At 34.5% G+C, this 19,812-nt stretch overlaps 2 protein-coding genes and 1 pseudogene across 2 annotated transcripts; 2 read left to right on the forward strand and 1 right to left on the reverse strand.

Annotated features, from left to right (window-relative positions):
- The first annotated feature begins 822 nt into the window (after positions 1-822).
- Positions 823-4,750, forward strand: LOC132161951 (uncharacterized). The gene is made up of 5 exons (XM_088511204.1): positions 823-1,319; positions 2,184-2,396; positions 2,780-2,925; positions 3,015-3,083; positions 3,182-4,750. Exons 1-5 carry the CDS (start codon positions 1,131-1,133, stop codon positions 4,536-4,538), a joined length of 1,974 nt encoding a protein of 657 aa, XP_088367330.1. The 5' UTR covers positions 823-1,130; the 3' UTR covers positions 4,539-4,750.
- Positions 4,751-6,016: 1,266 nt separating this feature from the next.
- LOC132191928 (transcription initiation factor IIB-2) lies at positions 6,017-11,220 on the reverse strand. Its single transcript, XM_059607063.2, has 7 exons — positions 10,692-11,220; positions 9,308-9,332; positions 7,909-8,038; positions 7,686-7,816; positions 7,501-7,589; positions 6,576-6,652; positions 6,017-6,315 (listed from the first exon to the last, which is right to left on the reverse strand). The coding sequence occupies exons 1-7, from the start codon at positions 11,039-11,041 to the stop codon at positions 6,182-6,184; spliced, it is 936 nt and encodes a 311-aa protein (XP_059463046.1). The 5' UTR covers positions 11,042-11,220; the 3' UTR covers positions 6,017-6,181.
- Positions 11,221-14,607: 3,387 nt separating this feature from the next.
- LOC148583256 (putative disease resistance protein RGA4) lies at positions 14,608-19,011 on the forward strand (annotated as a pseudogene).
- Positions 19,012-19,812: the final 801 nt, after the last annotated feature.

The raw sequence follows: 19,812 nt of genomic DNA on the forward strand, positions 1-19,812 counted from the left end.
TTTTTTTTTGAAGTTGATGTGACATGTTCCTATTAAGGAAAAAATCAATTTCTATAAATCAAATGCTGCGAAGACTACACTACATTAACATTAGAAAATGAAAGAAAATATTGAGGTGATGTATAGCATTACTAGTCTAAGAGACCCCACTTTTCTCCTTTCAATTATCCAATAGGTCCAATCGAAATTTTAAAGAAAAAAGTAAAGTTATATACTATATTTTTATCTCACAATTATCATACAATGTTAATGTAGTAGGCCTAACTAATTCTTGAATTTTCTTTTTTTATTTTTTTTAATAATTATTGACCTAAAAATTGATTGAAACTATCACGTCAATATTGTAGAATAGTGAGATAAAAATATATTTTTCTAGCATTTCTCGAAAAAAAAAAAAAGTAATGTCATGTTCACATAAAGGAAGAAAAATAGAAATAAGTATTTGAACGGATAATTTATGTTTCATGAGACATGATCTCAAGAGAATTTACCTACCCATGGGAACCATATTGATGATTAAACTCGTACGGTTTATGCTTAAAAATGCAATGGTATTAGAGAGGGTGGTGATTTCAAGCAGAAAGTGTCTCCCACTTGTAGTGCTTTTGTGCCCAAAGTTACTCCAAAACTCGCAAGTGCAAATCGTACGTGCCTTTAGCCCAACGCCTAGTAATCGATCATAAAACGGCTAGTCTTTTTAAAATTTTCAATTTTACTTGTCTTTCTACTTATTCATTCCTTTTCTTTCTCAGTTTCTCTCATCATTCGGTCTTTCTCAGGACTACTCTCATTTTCTCACACTTTCCTAGATAACCTCCCGTCTTCACAAACAGAAAATTCCCCTCCAAGAAAACTGTTCCTTGCCACAAGAAAGAAAGACAGACTCGTTGGCACTCCCTCACTCATTCAAGAAAAGGGTCCAAAGATTTTCAGGAGAAAGTCTCATTTCTCTTCTGTATTCTCCCTCTCTCTCTCTCTCTCTCTCTTTTCCTGACGGCTACAAGATATTGTCCAGAGAAATTGAGGGTGATTTTCGAATAACTGGATAAATTTTCTTGGAAATTCAAGAAAAAGGGTCTGAAAGTTTTTTCAGTGAAAGTGAGAGTCAGAGTGGATTTCGAGAAAGCGTAATGGGGATCAACAACAAGAATTTTCCGGCGATGGGATTCTTAACGCCGCCGCCAGCATGGAAGCCGAGGCCGATGATGCCGATGTCAGAGAGGAAGAGATCGTCGCCTGGGAATAATGGTGACCTCTTCCACGTTATACATAAAGTACCAGCTGGTGATTCTCCCTATGTCAGGGCCAAGCATGTTCAGGTGAGGGAGTCTTGGTGCTTTCGCGGGGGTTTAGAATAATGGGTTTTATCTGGATTTTGTTGTGTTTGATCTGAATACACATTCATGTTGACTTGGTTCTTGTTTATAAAGAAACTTCATTTTGGATGTAGTCATTTTGCCTCCTGCTTTTAGAATTTCCGGGTCTTGAATGTTGCTGATTCTTGTTACGTACGATTTTTTTTTTTGGTGTAAATTTCTAAATGTTTGGTAATTTTCATGTCTTCCTTGGTAGTTTTAGCTGGCCCCCGTTTAGTTTTTCTTGCAACTGGTATGGGATTTCCTTTTTCCATTTTGGGGTTTAGATTGAATTATCTTGTTAATTTCCATTCCGTTTCTTGTTCACAAGACTTGTCATTTCCTTCTTTGTTTCTTCTGGGAAATTCTTGGTATTTAAAGCTTTTTTGATGTATAAAGAAACTCTATTTGGATCTTGTTATGGAAGTTTATCTTAAAATATTCTGAGAAAAGAGAAGTACATAGACAGTGAAAACATATATGTTTTCTCCGTTTTGTGTATGAAGAATATAAAAAGTTTTCAGAATGGCACAAGCACAATTGGAGAGTGCAGTGCACTGTAGAGTTGTATGCTACGTTCAGGAAGGATGAATTGCATTGATTCTCTCCCAATTGGTTGAAACATAGTACCACAATTTACTTCATGGGCAGAGGTCTCAGGAAAAATATTGCATCTAAAGTGTGTTGATCGCTGTTTTAGAGATCACATCTGATTTCCATCAAAATTGGATAGATTTGTTATTTCAAGATTGCCCGTCTGGAGCTTTCACTATTTTCCATTCGGTTTTTGTTGTATGTGTTACTAAATATTTATTTCTTCAACTACAGTTGATAGACAAGGAACCAAGCAAGGCAGTTTCTTTGTTCTGGGCTGCGATAAATGCTGGGGACCGGGTCGATAGTGCCTTGAAAGACATGTCAATTGTGATGAAACAATTGGATCGATCCGAGGAAGCAATTGAGGCTATCAAATCTTTCCGTCATCTCTGCCCTTATGAGTCTCAGGACTCTCTCGATAATGTGCTGGTTGAGCTCTACAAGGTAAAGAACAATTCCCAAATAAAGAGTTACTTATATTTCACTTACATAGTCTTTGTCATTTTTTCGAGAATACAAAATGTGGAGTATAATGTTTGCCTCCATTAAGTGGTTTCTTAAGAAGCAATGTAGTTGCATATGATTCTTTAGCAAAAGGGAACTTTCCTTTTTTATTTAGTTAGTAGTCAAATAATTTATTATATGCAAAACCAGCTGCAAGGAGTACAATGGGACTAAATCATATATGCTTTCTGACTTCTTGTTTATGCTGAAGGATTTTGGTTACAAAGTTTGGTATGAATACAAATCAACTAGTTGTTGTGAGGTTGTTAAACTTATGCAGTATTTTATGGATATAATGTGTATATGTTTCGTATATTTTTCAGAGATCTGGAAGAATAGAAGAAGAGATTGAAATGCTTGAGCTCAAATTGAAGCGCGTCGAAGGTATTCCATTTGGTGGAAGAAGGACAAAGATAGCTAGATCTCGTGGAAAGAAGGTTCAAATAACTGTGGAACAGGAGATATCAAGGTGGAAGTTGTTTCTGTTCTTTTTCTCCTTTCATCCTCATACTTTATTTTTTAACATACTTTCATTACTTTGGTTTTCTATTAATGCAGATTACTAGGGAACTTGGCCTGGGCTTACTTGCAGCTAAATAATTATGAAAAAGCTGAAGAGAATTACAGGTAACTTTTTTCATGCTCTGAATTATATTATACCTACAAGTGTAATATTATATTTTCTGAAGAAAAAACAGCATTTTTATTCAATGGATTATATTCAGGAAAGCTTTGTCTCTGGAGACAGATAGGAATAAGCAGTGCAATTTGGCTATCTGCTTGATGCATATGAATAGGATTGCAGAAGCAAAATCTCTCCTTCAGGCTGTAAAATCTTCATCTGGAAATAGACAAATGGATGAGTCTTATGCCAATTCTTTTGAACGTGCTCTTCAGATTTTGACTGAAGTAGAGTCAAGTTCATTATTAAATCCAATCAAACAGGAAGAAGGCATCCTAAATGAAATACAAAGATCTTTCACATCTCTTACCAACAGAAACTCAAAAGAAGCTAATAGCTTCACTAGTGGAGGCCGTAGAGGTTCTTACCATCAAAGCCACATTGAGGACAGTGACATCTCATTTGGACTGAGAAGTAATTTACAGTCCTCTCCTCAAACAATATCAGTTGATAACTGGAAGAAAGGTCCTCACTTTGAAAACCCAGGTGAAAGGATGTCCAGTTCTACCACTAGAGTGAAGGATAATTGGGTTGGTTCGGCTGGAACACAAGCAACCCCTACTTCAAAAAATACATATTCTTCCTCTACTACTGCTGGAAAGAAGTTGAATGTTTTATTTACACAACCGAGAAGACCTTCATGGGGGTTTAACAATGGATATCAGAGAAGTAAAATACTGGGAGGTGATACATTTCGTAGTTCAAGCCGCAAACTTTCATTTGAGCCATCTATAACCACTGAAAATGCGCGACCACAGGCAATTCAAGATGTCAATGGAGATTTACTAGCTTCACCTTCACCTGCCATTGATCAAGGGTGGTTTCAGAGTTCTGAAATTGGTGTTTCAAGCAGCGAGAAAGCAATGACTACATGTGAAGAATATTTTGGAAAGAACAACCCTGATGTATCATCAGGTGGTCTCCATCAACCCACCATGGAAACTCCACAGCCAGCACATGATAATCTTAAGAAAAGTTGGGCAGATATGGTTGAGGAAGAGGAACAAGAATTAGGTGCAAATGGTGAAGAAGAATTTAATGATGAAAATCTGAATTCCAACATTATCTGTCAAAGTCCTTGCCCACAAAGCCAGATTAAAAGTTTAAGCTGCAAGTTTGAATCATTTGATCTTGAAGACAGATGTGGTACATCTGGGGCTGGTGTTTCATCAAGGAATCTAGCAGTACAGCGCTCTTTGTGTTTTGATCAGCACCAAAAGCCAGAATCAACAGTTTACTTCTGCTCATCACCATTGGAAAAGAAGGCTTTGGACTTCGGAGGCTGCAACTCTGTGAAGAAAAATGGAAGGTATTCTATGTCTGGAGAAAACAAAGAACTACCTAGGAGAAATAGGTTACAGGTTTTCCGGAACATAACCCTTCATCCAAAAAGTCCATGAAGCTTGAATAAGGATCAGTTTAGACACAATGGATGCCCATAAATCATATAGAAATAGCTGGTGTTTTGAGTATTTTGATTCGATATTGGAGTTTTGGTTGATCTCAGTGATCCAATCTCTTCACTACTTTCCAGCTCTTTGTGTTGGTGTTGCTATGTGCTACACATACATCTGTTTGCTGTAGAAGTTTTTCTAATTGAAGAAGTATACAGAGCCATTTGATGCATTGTCTTCATTCTTATTTCCTGCTCAGTGTGATATTTGCAGAAAGCTCCATATATTTGTTATACTGCATACATATGTGTACTGTACAAAGGTTTATAATTAAAGCTTGTGCGTTATCGGAATGGATTGAAGCTTGAAAGTAAATACCAAATTATGACTCAAAAAAAAAAAAAAAAAAGGAACTTATGGAACTCTAATTTGTGCTTGAATTATAAAAGTTGACTCTTTTGTCACTGTTGATTGTACCTGTTCGGTTGAAGCTAGAGAAGAGTGTTGTCCAAGATCTAAATTGGTGCTCTAGTTCTGTGGTTTCAATCAACTATGCCAAGACATAAGCAGTCACATAACTGCCACTGAATATCTTCTAGTACTTCACCTCAGTCACCATTCCTAGAGTTGATAATCTCTAATGTGGTGTTTGGCTCGGGGAATTTAAAATTTTTCTTGGAATGTGTCATTTCGATTTGAATTTCTTAGAATTAGAATATACCTACGATTGAAAATGATTAAAAATTTGATAGGATTTACTTATTAAAAAAAAAAAAAATGATAGAATTCCTAAAAGATAAATGCTACGTACACTCAACTCTCACACATTTTCTGACATGATAGTAAAAAACATTTTTTCGTTTTTAAGATCATCTCCTTCTTCCTTTCGAATCAGGAAGGAATGAAAATGATATTTTCCAATAACCCTTTCCTTATTTTATTTTATTTTTTTAAAAAAACACACATTTTCTGACATTACAGTAAAAAACATCATTGGATTCAAAATCTTCTTTAGCTACATGTTCATTCCAGTATGCATGCGAATCTTTGGTTATTGACATGGATCCTCTTCAGCTGACCAACAAAAGTCGATCAATAAATTGTACATATTATTAGGGAAAATTTGGGCACCCCCTCCTGGGTGCTCTTGGGAATTTGTGAGAACCTCTTATCTTTGTGGTTCATATGATAACACCCAAATAAGGGCTACAAATTTTACTCGGTTCGTAAACCCAACTCAAAATTAACAAGTTCAGATTAAGAGATCTAACCCATTTAATTAAATAATCAAGTTAAAGTTAACCTAATCTTATACCTATGGCTCACACAATGTTGACCCGATCCATAAACACGAACAAATTATCAACCCTAACCAAAATACACCAAATCATGCTAAAGAGTGGACTCGCCATCCCTATGCCTTTTCATTGTTAAAAAACCAGCATTAGATTCTTATATCAGCCCCACCAAGTGGTAAAATAAAATAAAATGGAAACAGAAACGAATCATATACTCCAATCCAAGGTCAAAAAGGAGGTAGCCGATGACTTTTTCCATTGTTGTATTTAGAAGACTTAAATACATCCAAGAAAGAACAACCAAAACTAAGTTGAAGTTGTTAATATTCCGGTTATTGTTTGCTCTACATTTCAAGGGCTGCAAAGGTTCTTGAGATCCTCCTCCTTGGCATACCAGCTGGGTATTATCTTTGACACATGGGTATAAAGATCCTTATAGGAATTCCTTATCGTCCCTTCTGCAACTCCAGTAGCTACTGAAATATCTGCGTTCAAATCTCTAAGATCAGAGCATTTATATAGTATTACCAATTAGTAACTAAAATGGGATGTCCATAGGACACCTCTTTTGCATATAGATTGCAGGAGCCTGTGTCAGGCCTTTTAAGCTTATATATTAGCATGTCTAAATTCATATAAAATATAGTTATAAAAAATTAATAAAAGAATAAAGGAATCCCAAGAAGCTGCGGGTAATGCACCCTTCTAACTCTGGTGCTTCAACAAATAAAGAGTATATAATAACCTTTGAGAGGTTTCTTATCATCTGAAAGCTGAGTAATAATGTAAATTACTGCTGCTGCAATTGATATAGGGCTCCTCCTGAAATTTTGGGAAAAGAGAAGTCATCGATATAAGCAAATAATGATCCAAAAAGAAAATATCAAAAAACCCATTGAGTACATTGAAAGTCACAATACTGAGGAAATCCTTGAGAGACCAATTTACAAGTACTGAAGTAACATGCAGCTGCAAATACTAGAGAATAATAAACTGCATCCCACCCCTATGCCACAATAATAATTTGAATGTGGAAAAGATACCTAATCATATACTCTTAAACTTTTTTTTTTTTTTTTAATAAATACTTAATCATATCCTTTTAAACTTAGCAGAGCTATATTATGACATATGGTAAAGCTCAACCATAAAAGTGAGCTAGTACTGCATCAAGAGACAACATCCGCAAGTCATGCGTTTTATGCCAAAACTGATGATTTCTCTATATCTAGGATCCAACTTGATGAACTGAACCATTATGGCAAGACAAAGAAACAAATTCTATTCTCTCCTATCCTATCTTCTCAAGACCTTTGGTCTCTACCAGAACCCAATAAGAAAAATGGGATCTACTTATCATATAAATATTCCTTATCGCATACAAAGCCTTCACCTTTAACCTACTTATTCTTCTTGGCGCCAAATTAAAGAAAGATATTCCTAGCAAAAAAAATTCTTAATGGCACCGTTTTGGCCTTCATTATGTGTTCAAAACAATCAATCCCAACCCTCCTTTCCCCCAAAAAAATGACATTAGTGGGGTACAAATTAGGGTTACCCTCCCCAAGCCTCAAGTCCCTCCCCACCCATTGATTGTACCCAAGATCACCAAGGCAAACAGTTTTAGTTGCTGCATAAAACATGATAATAGAAGAGAAAGCCATAACCACCTTATATCAAACTCTTCTGACTTTGTAACAGCTTCTTGGGCAGCTTTAACGGCTTGATTATTCATACCAAGATTGGAACAAAAGCGCCTCTACATATTAAGTAGAAATTAATGTCAGTGTCTGCCAATAAATTCATCAACACTGTAAAGAAGTTGTGATTTATTTCAGAAAGGGAAAAATCTCACCATAAAGTCCCCAGCATGTATTGTTCCCATCTCCACCGATTGACCATTCTCCAACCCCAGTTGTTTCACTATGTATTCTTTTGCTCGGCCAATTTCCTTCTTTGTGGCTCCATTGGCGACAGAGCAAATTTCTAGTTGAAATCCACAGTTTCAGGGAAGCTCATTCACATAGGGAAAGATAAACCAGGAAGCATCCATATGTTAAAAGGATCATAAGCTGTACCCTTTACGGTGCGTGGCTTGTCTTCTTGTCGACAAGCAATGTACAGGCAAGCAGCCAATAGTGCATCCTGATTTCTTCCTCTACTCGACTTTTGGTCTTCCACCCTCTTATATATCTCATTGGCCCGGTCCTTCATATCAATTAAAAAAGCATCATCAAAGGAAACAAAAAACTTGAATCAAATAGGTATTGGAACCAACTGAACAAAAGACAAATGACGCAAACAATCCCAACGGCCAAGAAAGAGTATCAGCTGTGAAAATGCAGCCAGAAATTCATAGTAGTTTACATTTTTGCATTAAGGAACGTGTACAAACAAGAGTTCAAATCAGATTGATAAATAATATAGCTAAAATTTTGCATTTTGATTCTTATCACATTTCTAAATATTTCATTACAAGTTCAATCATCAGCACACACCACATCTCTGCATCATTTTTAGATCAAATCATCAATTGAAGACAGACCAAAAGATCCAAAGCCTCAGATGTAACAGTCTATGATTACAGGATCGCTCTTTCTTTTTCTTTTTATTTTTTTTGGGGTGGGGGGAAGGGAGCTTGCAAAAGGAATTGTTAGACTAATATTAAAAAAATAAGTGTTTTCTTTATAAGGACATCAATAGAAAATTGTGACAATCTAAGCAAATTTGAAGTGTTAGTTTATCTCTTCTACTAATGTGAGGGGCTCTTAATATAATGAAAACGCTTCTTCAATTTCAATATAACTGCTTGGGTAGATGAGCCTGCTTTTTGTAAACAGAAAAGCTCGAGTCATCAGCATATGCACAAAGTGTGAGGTCTTTCTCCAGTCTAGTACAAATCCAAGTATTTTCCTTTATAATTCCAACTATTTTGCATATGCTGATGACTCGAGCTCTCTGTTTGCAAAAAGCAGGCTCATCTACCCAAGCAGTTATATTGAAATTGAAGAAGCGTTTTCATTATATTAAGAAAATCCAAGTATTTTCCTTTATAATTCCAACTATTTTGCAATTTTCATTTTCAAGTCCCCACAGTTGAAAAATCCTAAAGGAAAACGCATGTCTAATTCTTAGATTTTCATAAACAACAATTGCTTGTTAATAAAGTTTTATTATGTGTAGAGTGTAGTTGAAACCATAAAATTTTATGTGCTCCTGCCATCTTTTACTATCAAATCCAAGTCTTCAGTCACATACTTTGACATTGGAGGTTGGAAAGCAGTAGAAAATGATCCTATTTTGTAATAATTCATTTTCTATTATATTTGAGAATTTCTGCCACACTGTCCTAATTCACTTGGCGATATACTCCATACTTCAGGAATACCAAGAATTCGATTACCACTATATTAACATATGGGTGTGCTAAAAATTAAGTCACATTAAAAAAATTATAGCACAGAGTAAGTAGCATACCTTAATGGTTGCTACCAGGCCCAACCTGAAACACAATGTCACCCCCATTAGCTTTTATCAATCAGCTTCTTTTTTTACAGAAAATATAACTCTTGGCAGGGCAGCATTCCAAGACTATTTTAACGTGACAAGAAACTATTAAAACTTTTAAAATTGTCTCCATATTTTCACACATTAGTAGCAGAACAACAATTTAATGCAATATAACTAAAAGATAACACTGAAAAGAAATATATCACAGCAAACCAAAGCGGTAAACAAACAATCTTTGTCTGTTTGATGTAAACACTAAACAAAATTATTTTGTCTAGCAGATTCCTCATGCTTGTGTTAATTATGACCCTTAAATCACTGCAGTCTGAATGATGATCAAACTCAAGACAGATTCAACCTAATGTTGTTTCGTTGGGACTCTTTGAGCTATAAATTAGCCTACTAGAGACACGAGTACAATCCAGCACAGGTTATTATCTTAAGAGAGATCTTTAGCAAGCTTTTCATTGAGCCCATGCAACTTAAGCTCAACTAATTCTTTGCGAGCAAAGAACCAAGATTAGCAGAGTAGCTAGCCAATCAAAATTGATGCATTTATCCTATGAGCAAAGTAGTGGGTTGCTTTAGTAGTCTCTAAGCAAGCTAATATCAAGCAGCTTGATTTATTTTGCAACACTATGAATTTTATTGAAAAAATAAGTGAGATGCTAACCAAGATCAGAACCACTTGTTAAAATTCACCCATGGTGGTCAGGAAACTACAACCAACAATTGTAAACCAACCTGAACCTACATGCAGTAGCACTCAAAAAAGCAATATAGTAATCCAATCATTGAGATTTTCTTTACTGAATTCTTCGAAGATGATCGGGTTATAGTGGATTTTACACCTACTCATAATCAACGATCTGCATTCCAACTCCATCAAATAATTACCAACTCGAATGCACAAATAACTTCTAGAATTATATAAAACAATCAAAATCAGCATGAGAACAAAATAATTGAAATTTCTGGTACTGAGGTTTTACGTTAACAATTTTCCCATAGGACCTCAGAGTTAAATTCTAGGTTTCCCACATTCTAGAGTCCCAAACTGGGTATAGCCCAAGATCCAATTTTTATTGCCTTTAACCAGACCCCAAGTCCAATAACTCAGGAGATCAACAAGAAATCAGGACGAACCAAACCAAAACCAATCTCGACGAAAAGAAAGAACACAAATTTCAATTTCGATCTCCATGTGGTTGCTATAAAATCCTCTCAATCAGAATCTCTCAATTGCCTCATACTCCCAAGCAAATCCAACACATATTACCTACGCCTTCTCAGAATCCAAAGAAGCGGCTCACAGCCCACAAGCAAAAAAGAAAAGAGATCAAAAGGTCACCTATCAGACATAGTAGCGATGGTCTTGAAGGCCATGATGAGCCCCCGATCAGGGTTGGCGCCGCGGTTCTGCCAGCGGCCGAGCGAGGACGAGAGGAACTCGCCCGTGGCGCCGTTGGGCTTGGCTATGACCGTGGAGAGGCCACCGTCGGCCAATAGGGGGTTGGTCGGCCCACCCACACGGACCGGGTCGTTATCGCCGGATTCGTTGGCGAAGGTTCGCCACTCGGAGGTCTCGTCGATGGAGTGTGACTCCAGCACCAGCCCGCACTCCGAGCACACCGTGTCCCCCGCCGAGTGGTCGAACACCACCTCCGTATGCCGCTTGCAGTCCGAGCAAAACGCATCCATCTCTTCTTCTTCTTCAAACAAATACTACGTCGTATGAGCGTCGCCCGTGGGTGTCCTCCGCAAATCCCTCTGTGCGGGTTTTCTGTTCTTCTCCTCTGGGGTGCGTGCAAGCCTAGACTGGAGGAGAAGATGGCAGATGTGGAGAGAGGGCGTGACTTGTTAGGAAAGTCATGGGGTTTTCATGGCCTCGCGTCTGCTTAGTTGGACTCGGATGTGTTTGGACACACGGCTTGATTTTTCTCGACTAGATGTAGGAATACTGTAACCTACTTTTATCGGAAAAGTTTACTCAAAATTAGATTATAAGATTTTTTATTTTTTATTTTTTAATTTAGTCTATAAAATTACATTTTTATAAATAGGGAGAAAAACTCTGTCCACTTTTAACCTTAATAATTTTTGTACACGGCACACAAATTTGGAATAAACTCATATGAAATTAGGGAATTAAACTTGATAAGTCTAAACTGTTTAATTAAATGGGTCCAATTATGATTAATTTGTACGATGTTATATACATGCCACTCGAATTATTCAAATCGGACACGTGATATTTAGGGCTAACATTAAATGACTCACGAACTTGATAAAAAATTAACAAACTACGGTTGAGAGATTTAACTTATTTACTTAAATAAATTAAATTATAATTAATATATATATATGATCTCATATTAATATTTTGACGCAACTCGAACCAACCCGACGGACACGATGATTTGGCACCCTAGGTCTACTTCCATTTTGTTTGTTGCAGTTTAGGCACGTGGGAGAGCATGAGTTTGTTGTGGGAGTGTTGAGAATGAGACAGATGGGGAATGCTTTTGGCTTGGTGGTGTCTTGTGATGACCAGTTCTTGGGTCAATAATGGCAAGCTAGGGTGGAACATGATGGTTGCATTTCATTGGTGCATTCTTGTTGGATAAGGTTTTCAATAGAAATTAGTTTTTAAGAAGAATAAATTATTAATGTTATTAGAACATATTTTCCAATAAGGACAATTTATTATATGTTGGTCAGTAAAAAACATAAAAATAGTTTGTTTGATGTTTGGTAATTGCACTAAAACTCTTATATTAAAATCTACAAAAATAGTTAGTTAAGTTTGTTAAACCTTTTGTTTTTAAAATAAAAACATTATCCTACAACTAAAAGCACAAAATATTTAAAACCGTTCTCACTTTTAAGTTAAATATAACATTTGTTCAAACTAAAAACAAAAATTACCCTCAAAACACATTAACAAACATAGTTTTTTTTTTTTTTTTTTTTTTTTTTCCTTATACCGTAAAATCAAAACAATGAAAGTCTCCATGTTATGAAATGGATCAATTTCATAGTCATGATTTAATGTTGTTGCATTTAACATTATGTCATATAATATAATTTTTTGAATGACGTGCCAATATATTTATTACGTAACATCGTGTAAACAATTAAATACAACAACATTAAATCTTGACAATTAAATTGAAATAGAAAAAATCTATTCCTTAAAACCAATGTCAAGAGAAAAAAAAAAGAAAAGAAAAAGGTTTTAATGATGTATCTCATAAGTTAAGATTAACAAGTGAAATCTAGCTGTCATAATTAAATAATCATTGATAATAAATATGATCCAAGGATCTAATGGAGAGTAAATCGTCATTAGTGATAAGTACAATAACAACTAAATGATCATTAATAACAATTAAAATTGATTAATTTTAAAATTAAATGTCTGTTAATGAGAAAATATAAAGTTTTCTCGTAACTGTTTCGACTATCACCGACCGACAGATCTATTTGAAAGACTTTCGAATTTTTGTCTTATATAATACTTTTCGTTCATTGTTATTGGAAAAACAAAACTCTAGTATATATCCTGGGATAATAAACCAATATGAGGGTATTCTGATTTGTCTTTATTTGTACAATAATACACATAAATGGCATTGTAATTTATTTTTTTTTGGGAAAATATAAAAAAAAAAAAAATCTCAAAATTAATGTGACTTTTAAAATTACTATTGAATTGTGAATAATTTATATTTAATTTTAATCAAATAATAATTTTAAAAGATATATCAACTTTGAGAGACGTAATTAGCCTTAAAGTTGGCTGTCACCTACAATATGAGTAAACAATAAATAAAAAATAAAGTAATACTACACACACTTTCATTCTTATATTTTTACTTTCATAATTTATAATGTGTTTTTTAAAATTATTATTATATCAAAATTTAATAATAATTAATTCAACACGTATAATAATTTTAGAAGTAACATTTAAGGAGGGTTAAAATAAAAGTACTTGCCTTTTTTTTCTTTTTTTTTTATAAAAAAATAAATTAAATAAAAAATAAAAAAACATGTACCAATGGAGTAGGCGTGGCTCGGTCTTGTGGGCCGGACCGAACATTATATGAAAAGTAAGACCGAACTCTCTCCAGGCTGGGCCCGTGTGACGCCCTTTCTGTTTTTAGTGAAACTATGACTAACTAACAACCAGAATAATATCCTCTATTTTATTAAATTTTGTTTTATTATATTTAGCTATGCATATGTGTGGTATTACGTAATTTAAAAATTTTAAATGATGTAATATATGTATTAATAACATTAAAGAGTTCATTTGGCATTGTGATTTCGCCGATAAAAAATGCGATTTTAAACAAACTCGAGAAAAATGTATTATTTGAAAGTGCATTTTTTTAAAATTAAGGTATGAAAATGAAAAAAATCATATTTTTAAATCGCAAATAAGGTTTGTGTTTTTAAAAATGCATGATTTTAAAGATTAAACTGTAATTTTTAAGAACAAATCATGATTTTACTTAACGCTTAATTGGGTTTTTAAAAATCGTGTTTTTAAATCTCAAATTCAAACAGAACTTAGGGATATGTTTGGTATGAGAATGACTATATCATTAGAAAAATGAATATGTATTATTGAGAATATAAAAAAATAAAATGTTTTAGTTATTATTATTCTTTAGTTTGATGGGTCTTAGAGTTTTAGACACTCCCTTATATATTTCTTACTCACTAGCTAGCTAGCAAGCCTAAGGAGACTCTCTTTCCCCTTTTTTCACTAATTTTACTCCCTCTCAACTCTAGGCTCTATTGTCTACAAGGGGCAATTCAATGGGCTAAAAACTACGCCTAATGAAGCGGAGGTTACTGGACCAAATCTTCATCCACATTTTCCTCTCCTTGTGTGAATATGTAAAAAAAAAAAAAAAAAAAACTTGGGCTCTAATAACTTCGACATCGCCTTTGGTCTCCAGACCGACAGGCCTTCTAACATCCATTCTCTTCTTTTGCAGTTGGAGCTTTTCTCGAGAGTTGGCCTAGAGTTACGGTGAATGTTCCTTGCATCAACAATAAGTATCAAGACATACACAACCTCACAAGTTCGGGTCGCGAAAAAAAAAAAATTGACTTAAAAATTAATTTCTATTAAAAATGTAAAAAAATATGCATTTTTTAAATTACATCAAACCACATATTAGAATTTTATTTCGAAAAGTTGATTCTGGGAAGGAATCCGTGCTTGAAGCAAATGACCCACCCATTTAGAGATGGATGAGAGGGCACAAAGCATAGGTTTCAGCTTGTTTTATATTTGTATTTGAAGCTGTGAAGTCATAATGGCTAGCAAATCTTTCTTTTTATGTTTCTGAACATCAAAAAGAATTTGAATTTATTATCTATCTTCCACTTGAACTAGATTGTTCTCAACCTCTCCTCAAAGGATTATTGACTTTGGCATCGAAGACATCTCCCGCTCGCGCACCCGACAAGCCTTCGTGCTAATAACTACTCTCTTTTGTAGGCCCTTTCAACTTGGGCACGACCGTTTGATTTACCGCATCATCAACAACAATGTGTGATTAAAATAAACAAGCAGCAGCTTTCATGCTTTACTATATCTGTTGCCATTATTTTGTTGAATGATTAATTAAGAATGTTGCTTAACTTCTGGTGATAGGTGATAGATGAATTCGATCAGAATGTACATTTCATCCTCTTTGTGAATGTTTGACGTAATTTTTAGCTCTTATTTACATGTTTGCTGGTTCTAATTAGCTGCCACTAATTGTTCTATTCTCTAAAAAAAAAACCATCGAGTCACACACGAACTAAGCATAGCAATTATTTCAATATCAAAAAATTAATTGAACTTTTGTTCAACCTTATAGAATTGAACCATTTTTATATATGCATCCCATAATTAATCTAAGGAAATGGGATTTTAAGAACATAAAGCTCAAACAAAGATTCTGCAGAACAGAACACTGTCTGGTGTGAAAATGAAGAGAGTGGACAGAAAATTCATTGAAGCAAACAAATGAGAGACTTTTATTTTTTAATGAAGCAATGTCATATAGGTATTCGATTAGTTCACCATCTTCAAAGGCAGAATATATACTTTAATTTTTTAATGGAAGAATAACATCTCACCCACTTACACTCCAAGCCCTTTATTTGCATATTCACGAAATAGAAAATATCATAAATCTTTTGGTTCACCCAGATGGTAGCAAAAATGTCAATGTAATTTCCATAGTTGGATTAGGATGTTTGGGGAAGACCACACTTGCCCAGTCGGTGTACAACGATGAACAAATTGTTGGGCATTTTCAATTGAGAATGTGGGTTTGTGCGTCTGAAGAAAAATTGAAGAACTGCTAAATTCTAGATTTGGGCCGCATGTAATTAGATTGAGACAACTTTTAAAGGATAAAAATTTTCTGCTTGTTTTGGATGATGTTTGGAATGAAGATCATAATAAATGGATTGAATTGAGAAATTTGTTAATTGATGGTTTAGAAGAAAGTAAAATCATAGTGACAACATGTAGCAACTTGGTTGCCTCTATTATGAGCACCGATTCCACGTACAATTTAGAAAGTCTATCCCAACATGATTGTTTGACTTTGTTTGTCAAATGTGCATTTAAGGAAGGAGAAGAAAAAAAAAATGGAAGGAGAAGAGACAAAATCCAAAGCTCTTATAGATTGGAAAAGAAAATGTGAAGGGGTTCCATTGGCGGTGAGGACTTTAGGCAGTCAGCTTTATTCAAAAGTTGATGAACGGGTGTGAGAATTTGTAAGAGATAACGAGATATAGAAATTAAAATAAAATGAGAGTGACATCTTGCCTGCAATATTGCGGTTGAGTTACGATCAAATGTCAATTCTCTTGAAGCGATGTTTTGCCTTTTGTTCTCTTTTCCCAAAAGACTACTTGTTCTTTTTAGATGATTTGAATCGAATGTGGATGGCACATGGATTAATACTTGAAACATTTGTTAATAAAGAACAAGAGTTGGAAGGTGTTGGGAACTTGTATATAAATGAGTTGTTGTCGAGATCTTTCTTCCAAGACCTTGTGAGAAATCCTTCCCTTCCCTACTTGTATGGCTTTAAAATGCATGATTTGATCGATGATCTCGCGATCTCGGTTGCACAAGGAGAGTGTTCAGTAGTAGACTTAGGCAATAAAGACATTTCTGGACCAATTCGTCATTTGTCATTTTCAGCAAAAGACTTGAGTCAAAAAGTTCCAAAATGTTTAGACAAGTTAACAATGGTGCGCACCGTTAGGTTCACAGCCAAACCACCAGTGCCCTTAGTTGAAGCATGCCTATTGAGATTCAAATACTTGCAATTGCTTGGTTTATGTAATTCATCTTTTGAGGCGTTGTCAAGTTCTATCGGTACTTTAAAGCATTTGAGACATCTCGATCTATCTAATGATGTAATAATCAAGAAACTTCCTAATTCCATTGTCAAGTTGCAAACATTAGTGCTTAGTGGATGTATCAAATTTGAACGGTTGCCCAAAGATATAAGGAACATGATCAGTCTCCAGCGTTTGTGTATAACTACAAAGTCTATGTGCTTGTTGGAAAATAGATCATTGAATTCTCTTTGGTTATTGAATGTAATGGGTTGTTTGAGATTGAAAGTTTTGTTTTAAGAAATAGACGGTCAGTGCCTCACCAACCTTCAGCCATTGATGATAGTTGATTGTGAATATTTGACCTCTATGTCACTCAATGTCTAGCACCTAACTACATTAGAGTTCATGATAATTGACAATTGTCCAAGGCTTAATTTGATGGGAGGAGAAGACAATCAAGATCTTAAGTTGAGCCTCAGAACTTTGCATATTCATGATTTACCAAAGTTGAAGGTTTTGCTGCAATGGCTCCAAAGATCTGCTAATACTTTGCAATAGTACCTACGCATCGAAGAGTGTGAGAACATTACGACCTTGCCTGAATGGCTGCCAACTCTCAAATCACTTCGCACACTTGCGATTAAGAACTGTCCCAAGTTGTCATCACTTCCGGAGGGGACACATGTTCTCACTGCACTAAAAGAATTGAAGATTAGCGGATTGAGTAGGAAATGCAAACGAGAAGATAAGCCCAAGATCGCTCATGTACCTGAGGATGAACTTGATAATTGGGTAAGGACGGTTCTTTCTTTCTTCTTCTTCTTCGGTTTTAAACTCTTAATATTCTACTGGTACCAACTCCAAAATTTGTCATGTGAATGTGTGTCTAAAATCCATATATCGAAATCCTTTTCGCCTTACTCGAATTTAATTGATGTAAACTAAAATGAAAAATATCTCATGAAATGAAAAAAAAAAATTAAAAAATTAAAAAAATTGGACTTTTATAAATCAAAGAAGCTACAAGATTAAATAAAGTAACCAAAATGAGAAGAAAGAATCGTTGTGTGATCACAGATGACAGATCCGATATAAAAGCTAGGAAATTCATCCATTAATTATATTTTGAATACATGATTTTGAGTTACTGGTATAACACACTGGTGAAAATATATCAGACAAACCCAAGTTCTTTTTTTTTTTTTTTTTGACATGTCCACACAAGAGGTGGACGAGGAATTCGAGCTAGTGATCATTGTTTTATGGAACGTAATTTCTAGCCAATTAAGCTACTTCTTGGAGACGACAAGCCCGAATTCTACCAACCTGAAGTGGCAGCTGTTAAGATTGAATTGTTATTAACTTTAATTTCTTTTGTAATCACATATATATTTTTCTCTTTTTATTGTCCTCTTTATTGATTTAAATGTATATGTACAAGCCTTAATGCAAACTCAATTCAAAGTAATATATATATATATGTTCCTTCATTAAATTGTAAATATATATTTCTATTATTGTACGTGATTTGGATTAAGAGATGTAAATAAATAAACATTTCTAACATTGTAATTCTAATTAAGATCATGTATTCATTAATTCTAATTAAGATCATGCAAACAAACTCCCCCTTGAGGCCACACCCTCTCATGTAAAAGCTAGCGATTTACCGTGATCCGTGTATGAAAACTTTAAGGGTGAAGTAAAACAACACGTGGCGTGCCACGCACGCCAGTGCAATTTTTTTTTTTTAATTATAAAAAAATAAAAAATTGCATTGGCATGCGTGGCACGTCGTGTGCTGTGTATCACGGCCCAAACTTTAAAGAAGTAGAGAAACTTTCAAAAGTGTAGTGCACGAGTCCAAAAGTTTACTCTGCATGAATGAATCCGAAGGGTCCTACCTTATTGAGGTTCCATAATTAAAAAAATAATAATAATAATAAAATAAACCACATTGGGGACCAATATTTTACGAAATTTACTAAGAATGTGTTAGGTGTTGATGTGTGAAATAAAGTTAGTCCTATCTATTATAAAGCTATAACTCTAATTACTACAAAATATCCACATTCAAACAATTTTTTTCTTAAAATCCCATAACCCTAGTTCCTAGTTCCTACAAACTGCAAGATCAAGCCACCTCGCCCAACTATTATTTAAAAAGAATAACTTGTTAACTGTTTGAGCAGAGATGCTCCGAGCGAGATAGGGTGGGACTGAAAGGAGAAAGAATGAGAGAGTGGAAGACAGAAAGCGTGGTGTATGGTTGGGCTAACAAACCGGGTAGTTGGTAGTATAGTTGGGCTGCTATTTTGTCTAAAGGCCTTTTGTCTTTCATTTTGTCTAAGGGCTGCTATAATTAATTTCTTTTACGAGTCCTTTAATAGCTCACTAACGAACTATTAACAACTTACTAAACTAACTAATTCTACAAACATCTTCAAACCAAAATATAAAGCCTTGCTCTGTAAATGAGTAAACTTTTCTTTTTCTTTTTTTTTTTCTCCTTTTTCTTCTAATAAGTAATTGGATGAGAAACTTGTCAAAGATCTTGATTGTAGATGTATTGTACTATATATTGTACATGGTTTCCTGATTAATATTAGATCAAGAAAATGGTTGGTCTAGCCTATTGCTCTTGTGCCTATTTGACCTCCAGGACTTGGTTAACATTTATAAACTTTATAACTTCATGGCGTATAGATGGATAGGCAATTTACTATTTTTAAAGGCAGCAACTCTGTAACCTTGACAATTCATATTTCTGATAATAGTTTAGCATACTCTTTGTTGCTTCTATGGGTGATAAAAAAATGCGATTTTAATCAAAATCGAGAAAAATGTATTATTTGAGAGTGCATTTTAAAAAAAATTGAGGAATAAAAATGAAAAAAAAAAAAATCACAGTTTTAAAGGCTAAAAATTCACAACAACTGTTTAGTTGGATAATGCCTCCAATTTTTCCAATGATCAACTATACATTATATATGTTAAAGTATTAATAAAATGATTAAATTTACCATTTCTTATCAACTTAAGCTTTTGCGATAAGTGGTGGTTTAACCTGATATCCGAACCATAGGTCATGATTCAAA

Source organism: Corylus avellana, chromosome 10 (assembly GCF_965113065.1).
Source record: "Corylus avellana chromosome 10, dhCorAvel1.hap1.2, whole genome shotgun sequence".
Lineage (NCBI taxonomy): Eukaryota > Viridiplantae > Streptophyta > Magnoliopsida > Fagales > Betulaceae > Corylus > Corylus avellana.